Consider the following 22,089-nt stretch of genomic DNA (forward strand, 5'->3'; position numbering starts at 1 on the left):
CTCTTTTCCTTTTTATGGCTCAAAAAAGAGCTGTTTCGTTTCTCATGTTTTGTAACCCCTTTGAAAATTTCTATGACAGCTTGAAAACACTAATATCACTTGAGAGTAATTCTGTATGGGATATTTTCCCTCTTCCTCAATTATGAATTAGCTTTGGCAGACTGTAGTGGATATTAGTAATTTTCAGCTAATTTGTATGAATTATCAGGGTTTGCAGTGCTTCATTATATACAGACACATTAGAAAAGGAAATTACTTGCCTGAAACTATTAAAAATCTATTCCATTTGATATTGCTTGTGGTTTAACACTCCAGCACACTTACCATTCTCCCCACCAAACCTAGCCTAACTTTCTTGGTAGTCTGGAAGTATACTTCAGGGGGTTTTTTTGTGTATTTTTTTTTTTTTAGAACTGTTCATTTAAAAATTATAATAGACCAAGCACCTCATGGTGGCACCAAAGTACATAAATAGAAGACAGGTAAAGCAGCAACAGTCATCTAGTCGAATACAGGGGAAATAAATCTTTTTAGGAACTGTTATGCAGTCTGGTGGTCCCCTTGCTTAGTACTGTTTTCACTGATAATCGTTACCAGAATTTTTGAAGATAAATACCTTTCCCAATGATGGATATTCCTTCCTGTTCATTAGGTAACTGGTGGATGTTTTAAGGCATAACTTGGATTTCACACTGTTCACAGTTGTGGTTGATCACCCAACACAGCGGTAATCTAATTCAGAAAAACACAGTATGTTTTGAGAATCAGCATACTCTTATGCTCAGCAAGTTCTACAAGTTTTATTTTTTTAAAAGATTCCTTTAATTTCGAACGGTGAAATCTCTTTTGTTTTAGACAAGGTAAACAAAACTATTAAGACTATGTTTTAAATACTGCCCAAAGTATTTAAAGGGCGGGAAGCAGGGATCATAAGGGTGCATATCAGTATTTGATCGGGGGAGAGGGTAAAGAAGATTAAGCTGGACTCTTCTCAGTGGTGTCCAGTGAAAGGACAAGAGCCAGTGGGCATACATTGAGGTTATAGGAAATTCAATTTGGCTTGAATGACACTTCACCCTGTAGCACAGGTAATCATTGCACAGTTAAATAAGTGCTTTGAAAACATGTCTTTATTCAAACTGTATTTCTCTAATTTTATTTTAGCTTTGTACATCTTACTCATTAAATTTTTTGGGGCTTGTATCCACTAAAGAAATGTTTACTTTTTGTGACTTCTTACTCTCTTTGTCCTTGATCCTGTGAACCTCTAATAGGAAACAAAGAGGATTTAGAGTAGCAAGATTTCTGTCTTCATTAATGTCGTCCTGTAACTTCAGGGCCATGGGTGTATGCTTCTGTTGTTTGTTTAAATCTGGCTTCCTGAAGAAATGAGACTTTTAAGTTGCACTGCCCTTTGTTCACTGTCTCTAACCACCTTTAAATAATTTTTGAACCATTTCAGCCACGTTTAACATGGAGCACATGTCTCAGAGATGCCACAGGGTTCATAAGCAGAACCTCTTAGAAAAAGGATCCTGGTTTTGATGTCACTGAGCGAAGGGCTGTAGCGTGGTGTTTTCGCCCTTATTAAACATCAGAGTGCACACTGACTCGGAGGTGCTGAAGGATTTTGAAAATTCTGGTACTTGTTCTTCTGATTTAAGCACCTCTGGGTTACTGTAGTAGAACTGCGTTTTACCAGACAGTCAGTTGCTTATATAAGATACACAGCCCTTTGTTACAGTTTTTATTAAATTGTCATGTTAAATGAGTTGTGGCGTCAAGTGATAGGTGACAGAACAGTGTGATGTATACTACCTTTAGAAAAATGGTAATTGTCTCTTTCATGTACCTTCATTTGAAATCTATTATGGTTAGCTTAAAATTTAGAGATTCTCACATTTTTACATGGTCTGTAGGTTCAGTTACATCTTTTAAAATTGAAACAACTAACTCAACTGAAGCCTTCTAGAAGCTGTAAATGAATAACACTTGTAGTTTCTTTTGCGAATGTAATGTAACGTGTCCCATGATTAAATACTGTTACAACTGGATTTTCCAAGCAATTTCACTAATGTTTGGAATAGTCAGAGCTCCAGTACAATCTTGGCTTCTTTTGGGCATCAGTTCAAAGAAGGAGGAAAACAGATTCCAAAAGAAAGCAAACTAATTTACATTCTGTAAGCATGTGCTAAAGTTTGTTTTGGAAATGCCCTCAGCCACCTGGGATTGTAGATTTGGATTAAATGAGTTAACCCATTGCCAGGTGACACAGCATATATATTAATAAGTAAAGTTTCCACATGATTTTCTGAAAGGTTTATCTTAGACTATATTTCAATAACTTGATGAGACTGTTTCAAAGTAAAACCAATAAGCTTTATTTATATTCAACACACTTCCATGGACAATTTTTGTGTGCTTTGACTTGATGATCTGAACAAGCCAGTGGTTTTAAAAAAAAGAATGTGTCTTGGCCACAAACCAGTATCTTCTGCTTTGGTGATAATTATTTTGCTGTGTAACAAATTCCGTGTGTGGATCCTGTCTACTTTTGAAGTTACATGTAAAAATTAACCCAACTTAATTCTGTAATAACATGACTACTAATTTAGAGTGTTTTCTGTCTCATGTTTTTTCATTATTTCACAAAACAGCATTAAAGATGACCCATTTATGTTGTTATGCGGAAAGGCTGTAAATGCTGCCAAAGTGACAAAGGGTAGCTGGAAGGGTGTGCATTATTTTTCCTGACTTGAAATTCTAAGACTTAATCTCAGTAGCTTTTTATTTTTTTATCTGCAGAGATGTAGCAAAATGTGTAAGTATCACAAAGCTGACAGCTTAAGATGTTAAGACAAGGATGTTCCAATACCAGACAACATATTAAGTCATTTAGTTGTGGATTTTTTTTTAATCAAGTGGGTCTGGGATGAAATGGTTCATTAAGTCAGGTTAGTTCTGAGTTTTTTCTTCTATGTCCTTCTGAGTGACTTGTTTTGATGATCAGTGTTACCAACTTCATTTCTAGGTGATTTTTGGACTTCTTAGTATATTCATGTATTTTTGTTTATGATGTTTTCACTTTCACCTTTTTGCTTCTCTTTCTCTGTTTACAGTCTGCCACATTTATACTAATTCTGAAGTAACTGTATTTTCAAATTCATTTTTGTTTGCTATGAGTATATACACATATATGCATGTAGTTGTGGTCCTAGCAGCTCCTTTTCCAAACTTTTCATCTACTTTTTTTTTTCTATTTGATTTGCTGTCTTTTTTACAGTGCCTTTGTCTACAGACACAATTACCTTCTTCTACCATTTTTCAGTATGTATGGGTTAAACAGAAGTAATGTAAAGCTCATTTCCAAATAGAATTAATGTTTATGGGTAGTTCTGTTTGGCATAAGCTGAGGTAACATTTCACTATGATTTTTTTCCTCCTTTTCTAGATTTGCATGGCAATACTTAGGACATACATCAGTATCAAAGAATCAAGCCTTCTAAAACGTGCAGGTATGATGTAGTAGTAGCTTTTGACGTATCTTTGGTACTTATTTAAATAGGCTGTGAGAGAAGAAATGGGTGCTTCTTCAGCAGTGAATGAGTAGTTCTGATTTTGAAGGAGTACATTCAGTCCATGTGTTTGCATGTTCCAATTTCCTATTGAGACTAGGTATTTAGATACATAGTTATCTCAGGAGCTTGTTATAAATCCTATTTCCATGGAAAATGAACTTAGCCTGTATGGAACTAGGCTTGAGAGTCTAACTGAGTAACTGGAGCAGGGGGGTGGTTTAATGGAACCAAAATTTTGTTAAGGCACTTATGAAGACTCTGACCAAACATCAGATATCAAGAAAACTTGAGAATTAAGCTCTTGAAATAAAGTGCTGTTACAGTGCCCAAACAGCTTTAGTTTAGTCTTTTCACATAACCGTATATGCAAACAATTATGATTAACACCTTTTAGGGATGGTAGTTGATTCAGATCCATCTGAGCTTTTGAGTTCGGTCAGAAAGGGCTGAGTTTCACTCTGTGCAGTCATACCTTTTTTACCTGTCCTGAGCAGTCCTGAGTTTTTGGAAGCTTATTAGAGTGTAGCACAGTGTGAATGTAGGATCCACTTGCACCCTGCGTAGTAATGTCCGCAAGCTGAAATACTGAGTATTGCAGCACAGATAGCACTGGGTACCAGTGGGCTGCAGTACGTGTCTGCCAAGGCGAGCACTGGAACAGGTTGTGAGACCATCCACCGTGATAACACGGCCCTTCACTTCCCAGAGCTTCCTGTCTGGAAAGTCCTTACTACCTTGATGTGCTTAACCAAATCTAACGTGGTTTTGTGCACAAAATCAATTGAGCTTTCTTGAAACCTACAAGGTTTATGGTGTTCAGCTTAATGACATGATGGCATCCTGGGGTATATTAGAAGGGGGGTGGTTATTAGGTCCAGAGAGGTTCTCCTTCCCCTCTACTCTGCCCTGGTGAGACCACACCTGGAATATTGTGTCTAGTTCTGAGCCCCTCATTTCAAGGACAGGGAACTGCTGGAGAGAGTCCAGCGCAGGGCAACAAAGGTGATTAAGGGAGTGGAGCATCCCCCTTATGAGAAAAGGCTGAGGGAGTTGGTTCTCTTTAGCTTGGAGAAGAGGAGACTGAGGGGTGACCTCGTTAATGTTTACAGATATATAAAGGGTGACTGTGACGAGGATGGAGCCAGGCTCTTCTCAGTGACAGGCAACAGTAGGACAAGGGGTAATGGGTTCAAACTGGAACACAAGAGGTTCCACTTAAATTTGAGAAGGAACTTCTTCTCAGTGAGGGTGACAGAGCACTGGAACAGGCTGCTCAGGGGAGTTGTGGAGTCTCCTACTCTGGAGACATTCAAAACCCTCCTGGACACCTTCCTGTGTAACCTCATCTAGGTGTTCCTGCTCCGACAGGGGGATCGGACTGGATGATCTTTCAATGTCCCTTCCAAACCCTAACGTTCTGTGATTCTGTGACTCTGGGTCTAGTAATGTTAGTGCTGTATTCAAACTGGATTCTGTCACGCATTTTTCTCCATATCCCTGTCCCATAATATCCCAGATAGTGAAGGGTTGTTACACTGCATTTAAAATTTAATGAAATAGCTTGTTTAAATAGTTAGCATCAGTTACCTCAAAGTGAAGTTATTCTAATTGTTTTTTTCAGTCCAGATATTTGTGAAATATTACAGAGAAGTTACTCCTGGTGTGGGTTTTGCTTCTCAAGTGCTGAACGATCTTCTCATTTCTTTGCTGAAGAGCTGTTTGTTGCAGGAAGTATTTCAGATATTGAATGTAACTGTACAAATCAATACACTGGTAGGTGACCTTGTAATATTTTTTAAATATTTGATCCATAGTTTCTTAGTTTTTTGAGTACTAAGCCATTTGTAGTAATAAGTTTGTTTTTACTCTGGTAGTCAAATGTGGCAGGAAATAAAAGAACAATTCAAAAGTTCCTATTATAAAAACACTAACCTTTCTAATTGAACAGAGTTGCAAAACTGATTGTGCTTTTTTGTCTGAATTAGCCAGCTGTAGATGTTCTTCTGAAAGTTTTTGAGCATGTGGCTTCTTTGAATATAAGAAACGCTGTGCCTGCATTAATCAGTACCTTTTGTAAGGTATGAGTTCGATTGTACTATTGCTACTTGTTGGAATTTCTGAAATGCCTTGCCTGTTTTAAAACTCAAACATACTACTTTAATACTATTTTAGTACTGTTTTTTAAATTGTGACTAGCTGAATTAGTGATACAGCTTTCTATTTATCCTGTAATTTTTACCTGAGATTCGCTGTGACATGTTTTTCCCAATGGTGTTTGCCACTTGCCTCTGGAAATACATAAGTAATCACAGTTTTTTATATGCTTACTTTTCTTCCCCGTGTTTGATATTACAGCTCATTGATGCTGGTATGCTTCTTGAGCTTGAACATTTTGACTGTATTATTAAGTTCCTACACCAATTGCAAGTTTCCAGTCAGGAAATAAATATTGTTTTGAACATAAAATCCAGGTATGTCTTTAAGGAGCTATTTCATAGTTGTGTCTTTCTAGTTCCTTCTTCAGGTTCTATTTTTATAAATTTATGTAAAAACTTTAAAAGGCAATTAGAAAATGCAAATCTAGTATTTTGGATGAAAATGAGGTCATATCTTGTCTAATTATATTTTTAAGTGCTGCCAGTCTACTGTGTTTCAAAGATCAAGGATTGTTAACTCAAAACTTAGATTCTGACCACAGTTACGATTCTTTTTTTCCTTATGGATCATCATTGTACGATCTGTTCCCAGCTGTGCTACAAATGTATATAACTGTAGTCAAATTAGAAATATCATGGTTTAATATATCGTTTGGGCCTGCATAAGCAAACAGTACTTCTGCAATAAACAACCCTTCTAGGTAACAAGAGGATTAGTTATATACTTAAGTAAGTTTTCTAGTTTCATTTACTGTGTAACTGTATAAACAGTTGTGCCAACATGGCTAGGGAGGAGAGTAATTTTTTAAGTACTGCTGGATTATCCTGGGCAAAACGTGAAATCATAGCCCAAATCTTGTTCCAAAACTGTCGATGTCTCCCCATCACTTGCACAAGATCATGATCCTTTTTCTTGTATCATCTGCATCATACGTGCACACACAAGTTGAGAAACTAAATTTGTGATCCATAAAGCAACCTTTTGATTCTTAGAGGAAACCAGACATGCAGCACCTACTGTGTGAAAACAAGCCATCACTGTTCCAAGTGAAAGCACTGTAGAGATTATTTGCTGCTTTTCATACTTTTCCCATGGAGTTTCTTTCAGCCACAGATCTCAATGTTTTACCAGTGCAAACTACCACATTTGCTAAAGGTAATTTTTATCACTTTTTTTTGGAATCTCATTTGCAAATGAGTGACCCCTTCCAGGTTGCTTCAGTACTTATGTGTTTTCAGCGCAAACTGAAAAGCAGTTTGTACCTGTGAAGACTGAGCAGCTGTGCTGCTTGAGCTGCATGTGTTGGCTCATACAGGTGTAGGTTATGTATCTCTACATGATGGCATTGTGCTGGGTAGATGTATCCATTTTTTCAGTGGCAGCATCAGAATATAGTAGTATGCTCCTGGGCACTTTTCTTTTTTGGAATTAACTACTCTTTTACCTTTATGTCAGAAATACATGCAATAAAGTTCTGCATTTAATTAATGGATTGCAAATCTTGTTCTTACTTTTTCAGTTACATTTCTACTGAGACAAGGGAATATTTGCTGTGAAAATAGCTCTGCTCACTTATTTGGTTAATACATGTACTGACTTCCTGATGTCTGTTTTCAGTGCCCAGTTTGCATAGTGTGTAGTGAATAGGATCAAAAATCACATCAGCTTTTAGTTCACATATGGAAATTTGTTGATCACCTTCCGCTAATGCATAGTTTAGTTTAATAGGATGTGTTAAAAATAAGTATTAATATTTTTTTCTTATGGAAGAGTTCAGGAAAGACATTTTGAAAAGAACTGGCTTTTTGACTTCAACTTGGCAGTGGCTGAAATTCAGGTACAGTATGTGCATGCTTCAAGCCTGGTGGAATACTTAAACTATGACTTCTTTTGAACCTACTAGAAATAGCAATTTCTACAGAATTTAAAATTAGTGGGCTTTATTATTAGGTATATTGAGATTATGATAAATATATTTATGCAAAGCCATATTTGGGAAAGATTAATGTGCAGGGTGGAACTATCTTTGGCTTTTCTGTGTTGTCAGCCTTTTATTTACATACTTGTAGGTTTTATCTTGGTTTTGCATCTAATTCAAAGACTTTATAATGTTAAGCAATTATTTCCTGTGCCTTCCATTTGTTTTGCTTGTAATTGGTAGTGGTACATTACTCCTTACCAAAAAAATATTTAATGCATTCAAAAAAATATTTAATACATTATTTAGCAGATAGAGTTCTTATCTAGTATAAAAAGGCACAATTGTAAATGGCGGTAATTGGCAACACTAAGCAGATACTTTAAAGAACAAGAAAATACTATAAAAAATTCTTCAGTTGGACACTTGCATCTTTCATACTCCAGGGCAAATTATTTATTATGCACAGTTATAATGTAGTTTATATTATCACACTGACTGCACAGATCCTGAGACCAAAATTTAAGATGGGAAGAACCAGAACTGATTTTTCACTCCTGTAACACCAAAGTCGTCAAGTGATATGTCAAGCAAAAGACTAACCCATATAGAAAATAACCATCAATTTGACATGCATCCTGCAAAAAAAAAAAAAATCTTGAAACACTGACAGTTCTTAAATAGGATTAATGAGTTATGCACTTCCCCAACTGGGGTCATGACATAAAAGGAAAAAGGTTTTAATTTCTTGAGGAACAAAAGTGGAAAGCAGTCCATTCAAGTCAGACAACACATAACTGTGCCATATTGAACATGGAGGTTCTTGGCATTTCATCTGCATGTTTTTTCTGCTATAAGTCTAGCCCAGGTGTATCTCTTGACTTTCAATATATTTTCTGTTTGGTGTTCTGGAAGCAGGTTCACTTATATTTATTTCTTGACTTCTTCACAGCATTGCAAGGAAAAAAGTGATTGGACCAAGCTGGGAGCTTTGTATGTTAACGCGAGGACTGGATGTGAACACTTCGATGATCTTCAGAAATTGTCTTTATGTATCGCTGAAATACTGACCAGAGATTCTGAGACAGACAGACCAGGAGTTCCTTTTTGTGATTTTGCTGATGCAGGTAAAATTAAAGTGCAAGAGATGCTTTTTGTTCATCTCTATTCTTTGTAGAGTTTTTAAAAGAGGTAAAAAACCAAATCTATATACTGTTTTCTGAATATTAGTTAGTTTTATGCGTTACAATACCCATAATTTCTGGAGGTGCAAATTACAATCAGCTAAAATGCTCAGCAGAAGCCATTTTCTAGTAGAAGTAAAATCCACAGTGCTTGCACCTCAAGTCAAAGTTCTGAAGAACATTTGAGCTTTGTGAAGTCATGAAAAGAAACTAAAATTGGTGATCTTTTAATAAGAATCCCCTATTGTCAGGACAAAGGCAAACCTATTGAAATACAGTCATGTGAAGTGTCATAATCTTACTAGTATAAGTAAACTTTTGAGCTGTAATTATAGCTATATATATATTTGTATATTTTGGAACACATTGAACAGGGTTATATCAAACAGTTGTAGAATCAAAAAATGGTTTGGGTTGGAAGGGACCTTCAAAGCTCATCTAGTCCAACCCTCCTGCCATGAGCAGGGACATCTTCAACTAGATCAGGTTGCTCAGAGCCCTGTCCAGCCTGGCCTTGAATGTCTCCAGGGATGGGGCACCTACCACCTCTCTGGGCAACCTAAGCCAGTGTTTCGCCACCCGCATTGTAAAAAATTTCTTCCTCATGTCTAGCCTGAATCTCCCCTCTTTTAGTTTAAAACCATTACCCCTTGTCCTGTCGTAACAGGCCCTGGAAAAGGTCTGCCCCCATGTATAACATTTGTACTTTTTGTTTGGTTGGTTTTGGTTAGTAATTTGGATTTTCAGAATTATTCTCTAAAGAAACAAGAATTTCTCCGAGGGCTGAGTCGACAAAATGCTTTCTAGCTTTTTATCGTTCTGGCAGGTTTTCCCTTTCCTCCCTATGCCACTTCCTTTACATATGTGTATCTTTATTCCTAGTAAGTTTGCAGAAAACTGAGACTCAGTGAAGTGTCAGTAGGATATTAAAGCATTTTATAATGGATAACTCAGATCTTTTTCAGCCTGTGATAACTACTAAAACATGATGGATACTTATTCCAGACATGTGACATGACGTTTCCGACCACAGACCTTCGTATTATAAAACAGCTATCACAGCTTCCAGCTGGGGGCTTGGAACTTTGTCTTCCTAAAGCAGTGGTTTCCAAACTGATAGACACCTCTATCAGTTAAAAAGTTTTTGAGCAGTCACGCCTGATTTAGTTATCTATCTGCCTGTCTGTCTGTCTATCTATCTGTCTATCTATCTATTATATACGTGTACTACTGCATTAATATATTAAGTATATTATAAAACATACACAAAGTACAAATTAAAAAGATTATGTAAAGATGAAATAGACACTACTTTTAAAAATATTTTGGTTTATTTATTTTTATTTTTTAATGGGACAAAAAATATTTTCTTCCCACACCTGAATGGACTGTTGTGCTCACACCCCACTTTGGAGACCACTGCTCTAGAGTATCAACAGTGCTTCCAAAGCATCTGTATAATGTGGTTGGAAAAACTTAATTACTAAGTTCTGTAATTGCCAGCATTTCTTCATGGTGCCAGAAAATGCAAAGCTTACTTTACAAATAATAATGTTGCTAAATTATGCCATTACATGTCCAAGCATCTAATGGATAAATTAGCCTCCTATGAAATAGTGTCTGAATAAACTATAGTTATTTACCCTACTTCTAGTGTTGTGACTTAGGAAGTTACTGCTTTTAATGGCAAATATTTTATAAAGTATATTTAATATTTTCACATTGACTATGTTTTTCAAGTGTATAATTTCTTTAAAACTGCATTTACATGTAATTTTTTTTTAAATCATTGTTTTTCTTTCCAGTAATAAAAAATTCACAACATAATGAAGCAGACAGAATTTTCATTGGAAGGATTGGGATAAGTGTAATGTATTCTTATCACAAAGTACTGCAGTGGATAAAGGTATACTGGACTATAGGAAACTGGTGGGAAGAGAAAGAACAAGTTATTTCTTCTCTAGATGTTAAACTGTGTTCCTCTAGTTGAATGGCTGGATGTGCCACCTGCCTCCCCACCATCTTGGTACTTATTAATTGTCCAGCCTGGTCAAAGTATTTTATTGTGCCTTTCTGAGCAGCAGTCTTCTGCGGAGCCTGTCACAACTTTGTCTTGCAACCCAGAAACTTGATTGTTCAGGTTCAGCTTTTGACTTTTCTGAACTGAGGATGAATATGGATCAGCAGATGGGTTGTCCTGGGATTCTGGGGTGAGGTGCTGATGGTATTGTTTTGCAGAAATGTCACTTTCTTTTATCTGGCAATACTGCTGTATTCTGAGACCTCCCAACTCATGCAATACTTATAAAAGTTTGATTGGGTGCTTTCCTGCACTGATCCTTCTGAACCTGGCCTCAAAGGGAATGGGTAAGGCCAGGAAGACAGAAGAGAAGCACAGCAAAGCTGCTGCTGCACTTTGTGAACTGCTCATTCCCCAAAATGTCACCAGAAGTGTTTTTCTTCCATTGAAGTAGGGTTCTAAGTTCTGTGAATCTTGCAAAGACTTGGCCTCCCAAATAAATACCCTTTATAATCCTTTTTTTGTTGTCAAATATAACAAAAGGCCAGGGTTAAGAGACTAGGCCTTTGACTGGATGTTTTACACTCTTTAGGCCTCATGCAGTATTGATCATAAGTTCACTGCAAGATCCATTTCAATGTTAAATTCGTCTTTTTTGTTGTTCCTGGAAGGAAGCAGTGTATACCAGACCAGATCTCCTACACAATGCAACATGGCCAGTGACAACATAAGAAAAAATATAAACCACCAATGATTTTGGTGTGTATTTTGGTCAGTTGATCACATTGTGAACTTACCTTTGTGTCACTGGGCCTGATCCTTACAACTAATAATTATGCTGTACTGGGATGTTTCTCTTCCCATACAAGATGGTTTATAGCATATATTTTTATGACCAGTGTCCCCTTTTGTCTCTTGAGGTTTTTTTGTGAATTGTTGTTGAGGAACCCTTTCTGGTTTGCAGCAAAGAATTAAAATGTCTTTTGTACTGTATGTCTCTAGGGGATAACCTTCAGGAATTAAATTATGTAAAACCTATGAACTGCTCAGTCTGTTTTCCCAGGTCAACCCAAGTCCCAGGAGATGTTTGGCAGAGGTGCTTAGTCTAGAGGCAATACAGCCGTTTGATGAATCTTTAATTTTGCAGCATCAGCTTGCTGAGTTGAATGGTCTTTAACAGGTCCCTATGAAGCTGCAGCATAGCATGGTACTATTTAGGAGTAAAGAGAAGGAGAGAGGGTCTTGTGTAGTAGTGCGCTAAAGATTTTTTAAGCATTTTTGTTCCAGAAAACTCAGCAGTTAGAACAGTCAAGATATTCCTGGCCATAGGAAGAGAGAGTCTAAATTTTTGGCATTAGAGGAGTGATCAGCGCTTACATGCCCATCAAAGAACTTCGTTTGGCTTGGGTTTTGGCTGTCTTCTTCAGCAGAGACAGGATATATTCAGTGTTTGTAAGGAGATGCCCTGACACATTTTAGCTGTTTTTAAGATCCATCTTAAGGGAGATCCCAGTATTTGGGTTGCAGGACCTCTGATATTGCAAGGAGGTTCTTCTTCATGTCCTACTTTCAGAGGTGCAGAATGTCAAAAGCATGTGTAGTGTTTCTCTTGTATAACAGGAGTTACTAGAAGTAGACAGTTCTTACGATAGTATGTTTTTTTTCATGTCTAGAGCAAAAGATCATTGCTTCTTTGAGAATGTTGTACTAGGCATCAAACCCACCTCTCAACAGACTGCTCACCAAGATCTTCAAATAGCTTTGTAGACAGCCTGTGTTGACCAACCATACTGCAGTGTGAATGAGGCCGAGCTGTGAATGACTTTCATCAGAACTGGCAGATCTCAAACTGATGTCTGCTTCAGGGGTGAACTAGAACTGTTGTTCCTACCTCTCTCCAACCAGTTTTATTCTATTAGATGTATCAGCTAATCCTTTGGTTACAGGGCACTATCAGCTTGATCCCATGTCTTGTTTCTTAGAAAAAGTGGTCCAGAAAATAAGGCAATGATGGATTTGTTCTTCCTGCTGTATCCAAAGTAACTTTGGCTTTACGACATGCCCTGCATCATTTTATGAATATGTTGAACTGCCTAAAGCTCTAGATGTGCTTTTCAGATCATTTTCCCTTCATGAACATCAAACCTCTTTATCAAATAGCTTTGATGCTTGGTGCCTCCTAGGAGTAAAATATGTATGCTCTTTGGTCCTGAAGAGAATATTCTTTGTAAGAGCTAAGGAAAGTTCATAAACCAGGTGTACCCCAAAAAACCATGCAGATTTGAGACATGCAAATAAGTCTTCCATGGAGACAGCTCTTCAAGCAACACTAGACTCCTTTCTGGGTATTTATTTGTACCCGGCTTTAGCAACTATTTCCTCCTCTTCCTATTTTTCCTGTTTCAGCTATTTTCTATCTTGAAGGACTTTGCCATGGTTTATTTTTACCCAGCTTTTTATGACTTCAGAGGATTGGCCAGTGGTTCTTGTCCAATTAAGGTTCTCATTCCACAAGCGCATTTTAATAGGGTGCCTTTCCTTTGTAGATAATTTGTGCTTATAGCTGGATGCTTTCCACCATTGTAAAGAGACACACTTCTTAGTGGCCCTCCCTTTCCTGGAAGGATGGAATAGATGCAGATCCTCCTTAATTTTGTATTTTGTCTCTGCTTTGTGCTTAGATTTCAAATCTCTATTTTGCTGTCAAAGTTTCAGCTGAGTTTTTGAGTATGTATTTTTTCCTTCAACCACATACATCTACAGCTGAATGGGTTCTTTATACCTTAAATGTTAACGTCAATGATGTAGTCAATATTCTTTGATGCATTATGCTGAAATAAACTATTGCAGATACCTGTAGGCCTTCAAAAGTGTTCAATTTTTGAGCATATGCCAGGTCTTCTTAATAAGTAAGTTTCATTTTCTGTCAACTTCTCTGTTCTCCTAAGGCTCCCTTTCCCTCTGCCTCCACGACCCTTTTTCTACCACCACAATGCTTGCACACACATGACCACACTTTTTAATAAACCACCTCCTTGTTGATGTACCCACTAAGCAAGAGCTGAAACAAATCTAAAACTTCATCTGTGTTGCTTGACCAGCAGGGTGCAGCCAGACAGGGTAAGTGCTGAATCCTGCCTGTCCTTGCCTTCCTGGGGACATCAGTTTGCTATCCCACCTTGACTTGATCATCATGGTTCTTAGATTCGTCATGTCTTAATTATCTTTGCGACTGCTAGTTGTGAAGAGGAAGCTTCTATAGCAAACCAGTATAAAAATGTTAATCCAGAATATTATGATAAAGTTGTTGGTTTTACTGTTACAGGCCAAATTTTTTCTAGCTTATTGTCCTGCTGGGTACAACTTATCAGTGTTTTCTTTGGCTTATGCTGGAGTAATTATTGCAGTTTAACAGTTACACCTCTGCTGCAAGATGAAAACTCTCTGTATGATATTTTTAGAATTTTATGGTCATGTAGTGCTGAATGCAATCAAAAGAGTAAAAATACTGATATGCTAAAGTCAGCAAATACAAATTCATTACAAAGTATTTTTAAAATGCTGTATGGGAACATTATATAGTAGAAATAATGTTGTGGAGAATAGTGTGCTGGGAACTGTTCAAGAATGGGTTGGTGGGGGGGTTCTGCCTACAGTCAAAAAAACCTTACTATTCATTAGAAATTTTACTATACCTTTTTTTTTTCCCCTCACTCCTTTTGGATAACTAAACCGATGCCTTTAAATCTGTATCACTGAATTAAATCTGCTGTATTTTATGTAAATATACTCTGTGTTCACTGATACCATTACTTTCTCTGACCTTCCCCCTTTCCCTCCTCCCTCTTATGCCAGGGAAGGAAGGTTTTGGATAAATTGCATGAGCTACAGATACATTTTACAGTCTTGAAAGGACTTATAGGTGCAGAGAGGTTAGCATCAAGATGTCAAATTGTTAATAAAGCTGCAGAAATTTTTCTTAAAACTGGAAGTCTGGATGGAGCAACATGGGTATTGAGAGGTAAGCTTCTTTTATAGAAAACTGAGTTTTGACTTAAATTTGAATAGTCCCCTTCTATGACAGCTTTCAGATAAAAGTTACAAGCTGGTCTGTGTTATTAAACAAGTTAATAATAGTGGGACATCAAAAATAAAACGTGATACATCTTACTGGTTAGTACTCTTCTTGATATATACAAGAAATATTTGACTAATACCAAATTTTTTTCTGAAAAGTTTTCCCAGTAGTCTGCCATCTACACCATTCAACTCAAAAGCCTACCATAATAAGGGAGGGCTGCAGCTTGGAAAGTGACCCTGCCCCATGTAGTTTTTCTTTGAGCCAGGTGACATTCGCTGTCAAAAAATTTTCAGGCTTGGGTCAATGCAGAGTTTCTTTACCCCTCACAATATCCACATTTAGTAAAATAGCTTTAGAGTTAAATTGAATAATGCATAATGACTGCCTTTTTGGAAGTCTGATCTGCTGAAAAGAGGAGAAACTCAAAAGTATAAACAAGAATAGAAGGTGTCCTATAAAGTAATACTGAGGATCTAAAATTTACCATTTGATTTTATATATGTACATAGATATATACATATTTATATACACAGATATATTTATGTGACAATCCATTTTACTACTGTGATTTTTAATAAAAGGGGTTATTTACAGTATAAAGGTTTAGAAGATCCATCTGAGAAGTATTGGTGATAAGGAATGAATTACTAGTAACTAGAACTGCATTTTCTGTGAAATTCTGAAATTTGTTTTCTGCTACAGTTTACAGTATATCCTTAATGGGAAAAAGTGGAACGTCCAGCAGTTTTGGTTCATAGAAATAACACTGCCCTGTTCTTTGCCACAGAGTCAGAGTGGACCACAAATGGGCCATTGTGGCCCTGTGATAAAGTGGACATCCTCAATCGACATAATCTCTTATGTACACTAGTGCACAAATCCTTGAAGAAGAGTTTATACAGGCAGGCATTTGAAGTTCTGCAGAACTTACCAGGTTTTCAAAACCATTCTGGTAAGTAAAGAAAAAGGTACTGTGTTAAGAGCTAAAAAATTTAACAGATGATTCTGTACTGTTCTTTTTGTTTGTTTTACAGCTCAATTTTTTTTAAGAAAATGGTTGTAGACAAGCCCATTTTTTTTATTCCTGAGAGTGTAGTGTCAGTTGAAATACATACTGTACTCTGCAGCTCTTGCCGCACACGTGCGCACACACATCCATTCACACAGAGTTTGTACACCTGTCCTCTTTTTTCCAGTTGGTTCAGTTACACAGAGCAACACGAAAGACCCACTAAATTTTTAAGGATCATACACAGCCTATACAGTAAGATAAAATAGGGATTTCATTGGGGTGATTCATTTTATTGTAGCTTCAGATGAGGGCGTTGTGTTTTTCTGTAACTGAGCTAGCCAACCTAGGCTTCTTTCACATACCATGTTAAGAACTGTGTGCACTTTGGGACTCAGTTTATCTGACAAGTTTTAGGTGTGTACTTCAAAATGAGATGCGTAGTTTCTTAGGCTCCACTGAGGAAACCTTTGTGTAGGTCTCAGTCCTATTGCCAGTGTGTGCTTTTGGGTATGTTAGGAGAGCTTAGTTGGAAGACCATCTGCTTAGAGAATCCTAAAAGGATCTAGTCCTTTGAGGCATGAGGTAGATACAAGGCTGCTTGGTCCTGCCAAGAAGTAGACAGTTGAGATGAAGTGGACAGTTCAAAGTAAGAGTAGAAGCAGAACTTTAAACACCAAGGTGATTTTTATTGGTGCACATTTTAAGTCTGAGGGAGATTGTTATCTGATCCTATTGGTTTTGGCAGGAAATTATTACTTGGACCTTAACACTTCTCTTTCACAGCATTGAAGGAACTAACTGTATGAAAGTATTTTTGACAAATAAATGATTATCATAAGTTATCTCAACCTTGTTCCATATTGCTGATAGAAGCAAGAGTCCTGATTTTAGGTACTGATGGAGAAGTGATTCTTCAATTAGATTGCATTTGGCTTAACTCAGTAGTTAATACTCTTCATTTCATTTCAGATACTATAGATGTTTCTCAGTACAGCTGCCTTTTTAACAAGCTGATAAAAGCCTGTTTTGAGAGCAAGAACCTTGGGGTCTCATCTTCTGCAGTAGACTTCATGCTTTCAAAAAACATAGCTATTGATTTTTTCTTACTTAGAGGATTAATCACAGCTTTGGGAAGAAGTTCTTTGTGGTCTAAAGCTAGGACCTATTACAAAAGTAAGTTGATTCTTAAGCAATATCCTTCCCTTATGTTCTTTGGACGCTCATAATAGATCAGTAAGTTGGGGAGAAATAGGTAAGAATATCCTTTGTAAGAAGAAAAAAGTATTTTGCATGTCACTATCAGGAATTTATTTATAACCAAAATGTTTATTGGGAAATAGTGACAACTGAAAATATGAATCTGTGCATACTACCTGGCATGAAATAAATGTAATTGTGATAAAATTGGTTTTTCACGCTCAGTTTCAGAATTTAAAAAATGTGAACCCTGAAATGGTTAAAAAGTGCATCATCTTTTTTGTCACCTAGGCAAATTAGATTTCTTTATACTTCTGTCTAGATCTGTGGTGGTAAAATTATTAGTGGATCACTTGGCAGAGGAGGGGGAGCAAAGGGGGAGATGCTGTTTAAATGTGTTCTCACTGTGATCATTGTTCATAAAGCTTCTGTCTGACCTGTTCTAAATTGTACTTGCGTTATTATGCACTTGGGAGTCCCCAGATTTCAGAAAGAGCTTTTTAAACATCGCTGATAATATTCATTGATAAACATAACATTTTATAACAGTGAATATTATGAGTGAATACTACTTGCTGTCTTCTGAAATCAGGCCAAATAGGTGAAATAGTAAAATTCATTAAGAGTTTGTTATTTGGGTTTGGTTTTTTTTTCCACACTTTAGCTATCTACTGGATAAAACAGATCTACATTGAGTATTGGTAATCCTAATTCCTCTTGTTTCTGCATTTACTCTCAGGTGCTTTATCATTGGGTTGCTACCCACCACTGCAGGGAAATTTATATCACAAACTTTTGATGATTCCAGCGTACCTGTCTGAGATTGAGATGCTGTTGGCCATTGAAATATTTCTTGTTTCAAATGCCAGTGATATTCAAAGTCCAACGGCTACTAGTCAGTCTCTTCAAATAATACTGAAAAGGTTTGTTGTCAGATATGTACCATTTTGATTGTATTTATCCACGTGATCATGTAATTAATGAGAGACCTTATTTTTCATTGGCTGGGAAAATGAATGCTTGGTTTTAAATTTGTCTTTAGTCCATATTTCTAAATGGTTGTAGAATAGTAAATGTTTGGGGATTTTTTTAATCATTGTTTTTACATGCTTGTACCAGAAAAGTAACTTTTCCAGAGCGATATTGGCATGTGTTCCCTGACCGAATGTGTCTACTGCACCAAGAGTGCACAGTATTTTCAAAACCAAGATGGCTTCATATCTTGGTGTATAAGTTCTTGTGTTCTGGTTAAGCAGTGGAGTAGAGGGGCACAGTCAAGTTGTTACTCCTTTGAAAAAGCAACTGTAACGTTAATTTCTTGACTGTTTCTTGGAAAGTGCATGAAGCCATTTCACTTGATTCTCTTCCTAAGGGATATCTTAAATTTGCTAGATTATTTTCCACTTTCTGTAAGACTTAGTACCTTCAGATAAAAATGTGTTTTGCTGCTTTTTCCTGTTGTCTATAAACCACCAACCACTCTCACTAGATTATACCTATAATTTATTTTTTCAAGACCAATTTTCTCTGAGATTGACTCATTCAGCATCAAAATCTGAAACTGCTTAGGAAAGGAACATTTGTAAAGAAGGGACAGGGACATCTCCAACTTGAGTACTCTGTCTTCCTTCCCCTCCACCCTTCCCAAGGAATACATCTCTTAATTTTGTTCTTTAGATAACTGAGAAGTTTTTTTATCTCTTGTTTTCCTCTGTATGCTGTTGTACCTCTGCTTGTTTGCTTGAAGAGTAAGTTCTGCTCTTGTGAAAATGTAGGCATGTCACTTAGGCACATCCTTATTCCAAAAGTGGTTACATGCCAACAATGAGTGATCCTTTTGGATTCAAGCATGAACATGAATTCTTGCTATATCCAGTTCATAAAATGGTTTACATTCCTTTACTGAATTTTCCATCAAGCATTTCTTCATTAAACATGCTGTGAATATTGCAGACCTACTTTGCGCTGGCATTAAATTCTATTACTTTTCATTCATGTAAAATATGTTAAAAGATCAATATTCCTATCTTTTTAATTCTTCAATCAGATAAAATTTGTCTAGAAATTTACATAGTCTATTGTGAGTGAACACGAAGCATTATTTTAATGGGTTTGTAACCTCATTGTCAGTATAAAGCATTTGGCAAGTAACAAAGGGCCTGTATGGTACATAATTTTGTATTTGTGAAAATTTCCCTTTCAGATGTGAAGATCGGGGAGTTCAGAATAACAGTGACTATCAAGCGGCAGCGGAGAGACTGATCCTGGCTGCTCGTTTATCTGATCCAAAGCTTTTTCTTAAACATATGACAATGAATGTTAATATGGAAAAAGTTTACAGCTTGGAGCTTGCATCTGCTGTAAAATGGCTTCAGGAGAATATGAAGTGGGCTGCGAAGGTCTGGCTGTTTCAGCAGTCATTAATTAGTAAAGACTCTTTTGGTTTTTAATGGTTAAAGCAATCATTGTTGACAATAATACAAATTAATAAAGGCAGTTCCCACTGTGTTCAGACTGTGCCTTACTGATTTACAGCAAGGCTTCAAACTCCAGTTGTGTTTTAAATACTCATATTGATGATAATGCAGATAGTAGCACAGAAAGAGTATAATTTTTTTTCCTAACTATATAGATTGTCACACTGGCTTACACAGATGTTTTGTGACAGCATCATTAGATTATGAGAAAGCCACAGCCTCGGAACCTACATTCTCCGTTTTTATGGAGCATCTAGCACTGTTATTCTTCACGCAGCAGGTGATAAGTACATTGATTGAGCATATCTACTGTTCTTGAGAGGTTTTCCACACTGCTTCATAGTCTGTAGAAGTAATACATGTTTCCCTTTGTCTTCCTCACAGTATCTTGGGAGGATATTTTCCTGTGTGCCCCTTAGATCTTAATTTCCTTACTCCAAAAACCCAGAAGAAAGAATTGAGCTTAAAATAACTTCAAGATCATTTGAGACATGCCTGACTTAAGATGCCTTCCTACACAGATCTGAGTCTACACAAGTTGCTCACAGCTGAAGGTTTAGTTGTGTCTTGATAATAACTTGTATATGGCTTCACGTATGTATATGTACATGCTTTCACTGAAAAGGAAAACTTGCTCTCTCCCTTGATTGTGCTCTCATAGGGAAGTGGTTTTGCCTGGTTTTTGTTTGTTTGTTTGTTTGTTTAGTTTCTGCCAACTGCATGATGAGGCTTCTGGCAAGCTGCTTCTAGCATTCCTGGTTCTTCGGGAATTCTTTTTTCCAGCTACAAATCCTGAATCATATTCAGGGCATTAATTGCTTATGTCACACTTCATCTACTGATCTGCAGCCTAAGTAAAAAGGACCAAACATTTTATATCAGAAAACTCTCATGGCAAATCTGTGAGACTTCTGTCAATATTGATACTTTCCTGAGCTCCCCACTTCTGTAGTGTTAGTTTACATCTCCAGTATCAATCTTCACAAACATGGCAATAATACAGCTCTTTTGGTCCTTTTCTCCCTCCCCTTTAGAGCTTTTTGTGCTGAAAATTTCTGCTCTTTTGGGCGTAGAAGTTCATGAGGTTTTTTAAGACTGTTCCATCATAAATGAGATCAAGATGGTGGCATCAGCCTTCAATGTTTGAGGCAGTATGAGTGTCTTCCCAGTTCCAGCAGCATTATTCATTTGTGCCTCTGAATCATGAAAGCCATCATGATCTTAGCGCTGGATGGTTGTAGAGGGTTTTGGACGGGTGTCAAGTGTGTTTTTGTTTGGGGTGTTGCCACTCCGGTCTTGAGGTTCATCCTGTTAATCTGATGTAACTAATCTGGTGGACAGTTGTGACCCTCTTCAGGGTCAGGTCCTGACCCTTTTCGATACCACTGCTCACCCAGTCTGTCTGGGAGTTGCTACTGGAAGACAGAGAATTGAATCTGATGACCGCCAAGATCGTTGCCCTCCTCCTGTGCCACCTATACAGAAAAATGCAGGGGTGGAGGCTCTTGTGTTTTCACAGGGTATCATTCTTCTGTGGGGGACTTACCTGCTTTCCTTCTGAAAAATGGTAGATTCAGTACTCACAATCAGATGGCATTTCTTTAAAGGCCCATTACCTCAAAATTTCTCTTGAAGAACAGTTGGCACTAATTCAAACAGACTTTGGGTTCCACCACTTGATATTCACCAAGATGGCTCTGCCATTTCTAAGGCTGTCAACCTGGACAAATCCAGGAGCATTCTGCTGCTTTTGTTTCCCAGTAGCTGAAAGACAGGATAAGAAGTGATCAGGTTTCAGATGAAGAATCTAAACTGATGTTCATCCAACCACTCCAGCATTAATGGCAAGAGTAATTTTGGAAGGTTTTAACAAACTAAAACTGGCAGCGAGAAACTCAAGTCATTTTTGCTAATTACTTTTTGTAAGATACTTCTTTGTAGCTTAATCTTCCTTGGAATTAGAGGCTATCTGAACCTCAGCTAAATCCCACGCTTGTGTAAGCGGTACCAGATGTGACTAACACAGTGTTTGAGAGACGCAGAAGGACAAAATTCTCTTGATAATCTGTATGGCTTGAAAGCTTGGGATGTTATAGAGACAGCATTATTTTTTCCACTATAAGCAACCTTGAATTTTCACTTAGATCATCCACAGGAAAAAAAAAATCCAAACATTGCCTATTTTTCAGTCAGAGGTTAATCATTGACCTTCTAGCTTAACTTGGAACTGTGTAAAATTTGTGCAATGTTTTGGCGAGTATCATCTTCAGCTGATAGGATGCAAAATCAGTCATGTTTTATATTAACAAGCAAAGCAAGCTCCCTGCATCATCAAAACATCAGAAAGGTTTTTTTGAGCAACATCCTCAGTACCTTTTTGGTGACAGAAATTCCATGTGCTGAATAGGACAAAACCTCAATGTGGAACAGAAACAAGCCTGGAATGATGAAAAAAAATGTTCCAA

General features: G+C 37.1%; 1 protein-coding gene across 4 annotated transcripts in view; it reads left to right on the forward strand.

Moving 5' to 3' along the window:
* TOPAZ1 (testis and ovary specific TOPAZ 1) overlaps window positions 1–21,875 on the forward strand; it is a 43,564-nt gene extending 21,689 nt beyond the window's left edge. Inside the window, exons 10-22 of one of the 4 annotated variants that reach the window (XR_010650942.2) lie at window positions 3,452–3,515; window positions 5,200–5,351; window positions 5,564–5,656; window positions 5,934–6,049; window positions 7,506–7,572; window positions 8,606–8,780; window positions 10,643–10,743; window positions 14,713–14,878; window positions 15,726–15,890; window positions 16,920–17,123; window positions 17,887–18,070; window positions 19,351–19,904; window positions 20,009–20,074. Coding sequence is in view for 3 of the 4 variants with exons in the window: in XM_071804916.1 (XP_071661017.1) it covers window positions 3,452–3,515; window positions 5,200–5,351; window positions 5,564–5,656; window positions 5,934–6,049; window positions 7,506–7,572; window positions 8,606–8,780; window positions 10,643–10,743; window positions 14,713–14,878; window positions 15,726–15,890; window positions 16,920–17,123; window positions 17,887–18,070; window positions 19,351–19,597 (1,734 nt within the window). In the remaining variant the exon portion in view is untranslated. Of the gene's footprint in view, window positions 1–3,451; window positions 3,516–5,199; window positions 5,352–5,563; window positions 5,657–5,933; window positions 6,050–7,505; window positions 7,573–8,605; window positions 8,781–10,642; window positions 10,744–14,712; window positions 14,879–15,725; window positions 15,891–16,919; window positions 17,124–17,886; window positions 18,071–19,350 lie in introns of all 4 variants that reach the window. The other 3 variants (XM_071804916.1, XM_071804917.1, XM_065831854.2) reach the window with 3 other exon arrangements.
* Window positions 21,876–22,089: the final 214 nt, after the last annotated feature.

The sequence above is a fragment of the Patagioenas fasciata genome, chromosome 2, assembly GCF_037038585.1.
Source record: "Patagioenas fasciata isolate bPatFas1 chromosome 2, bPatFas1.hap1, whole genome shotgun sequence".
Lineage (NCBI taxonomy): Eukaryota > Metazoa > Chordata > Aves > Columbiformes > Columbidae > Patagioenas > Patagioenas fasciata.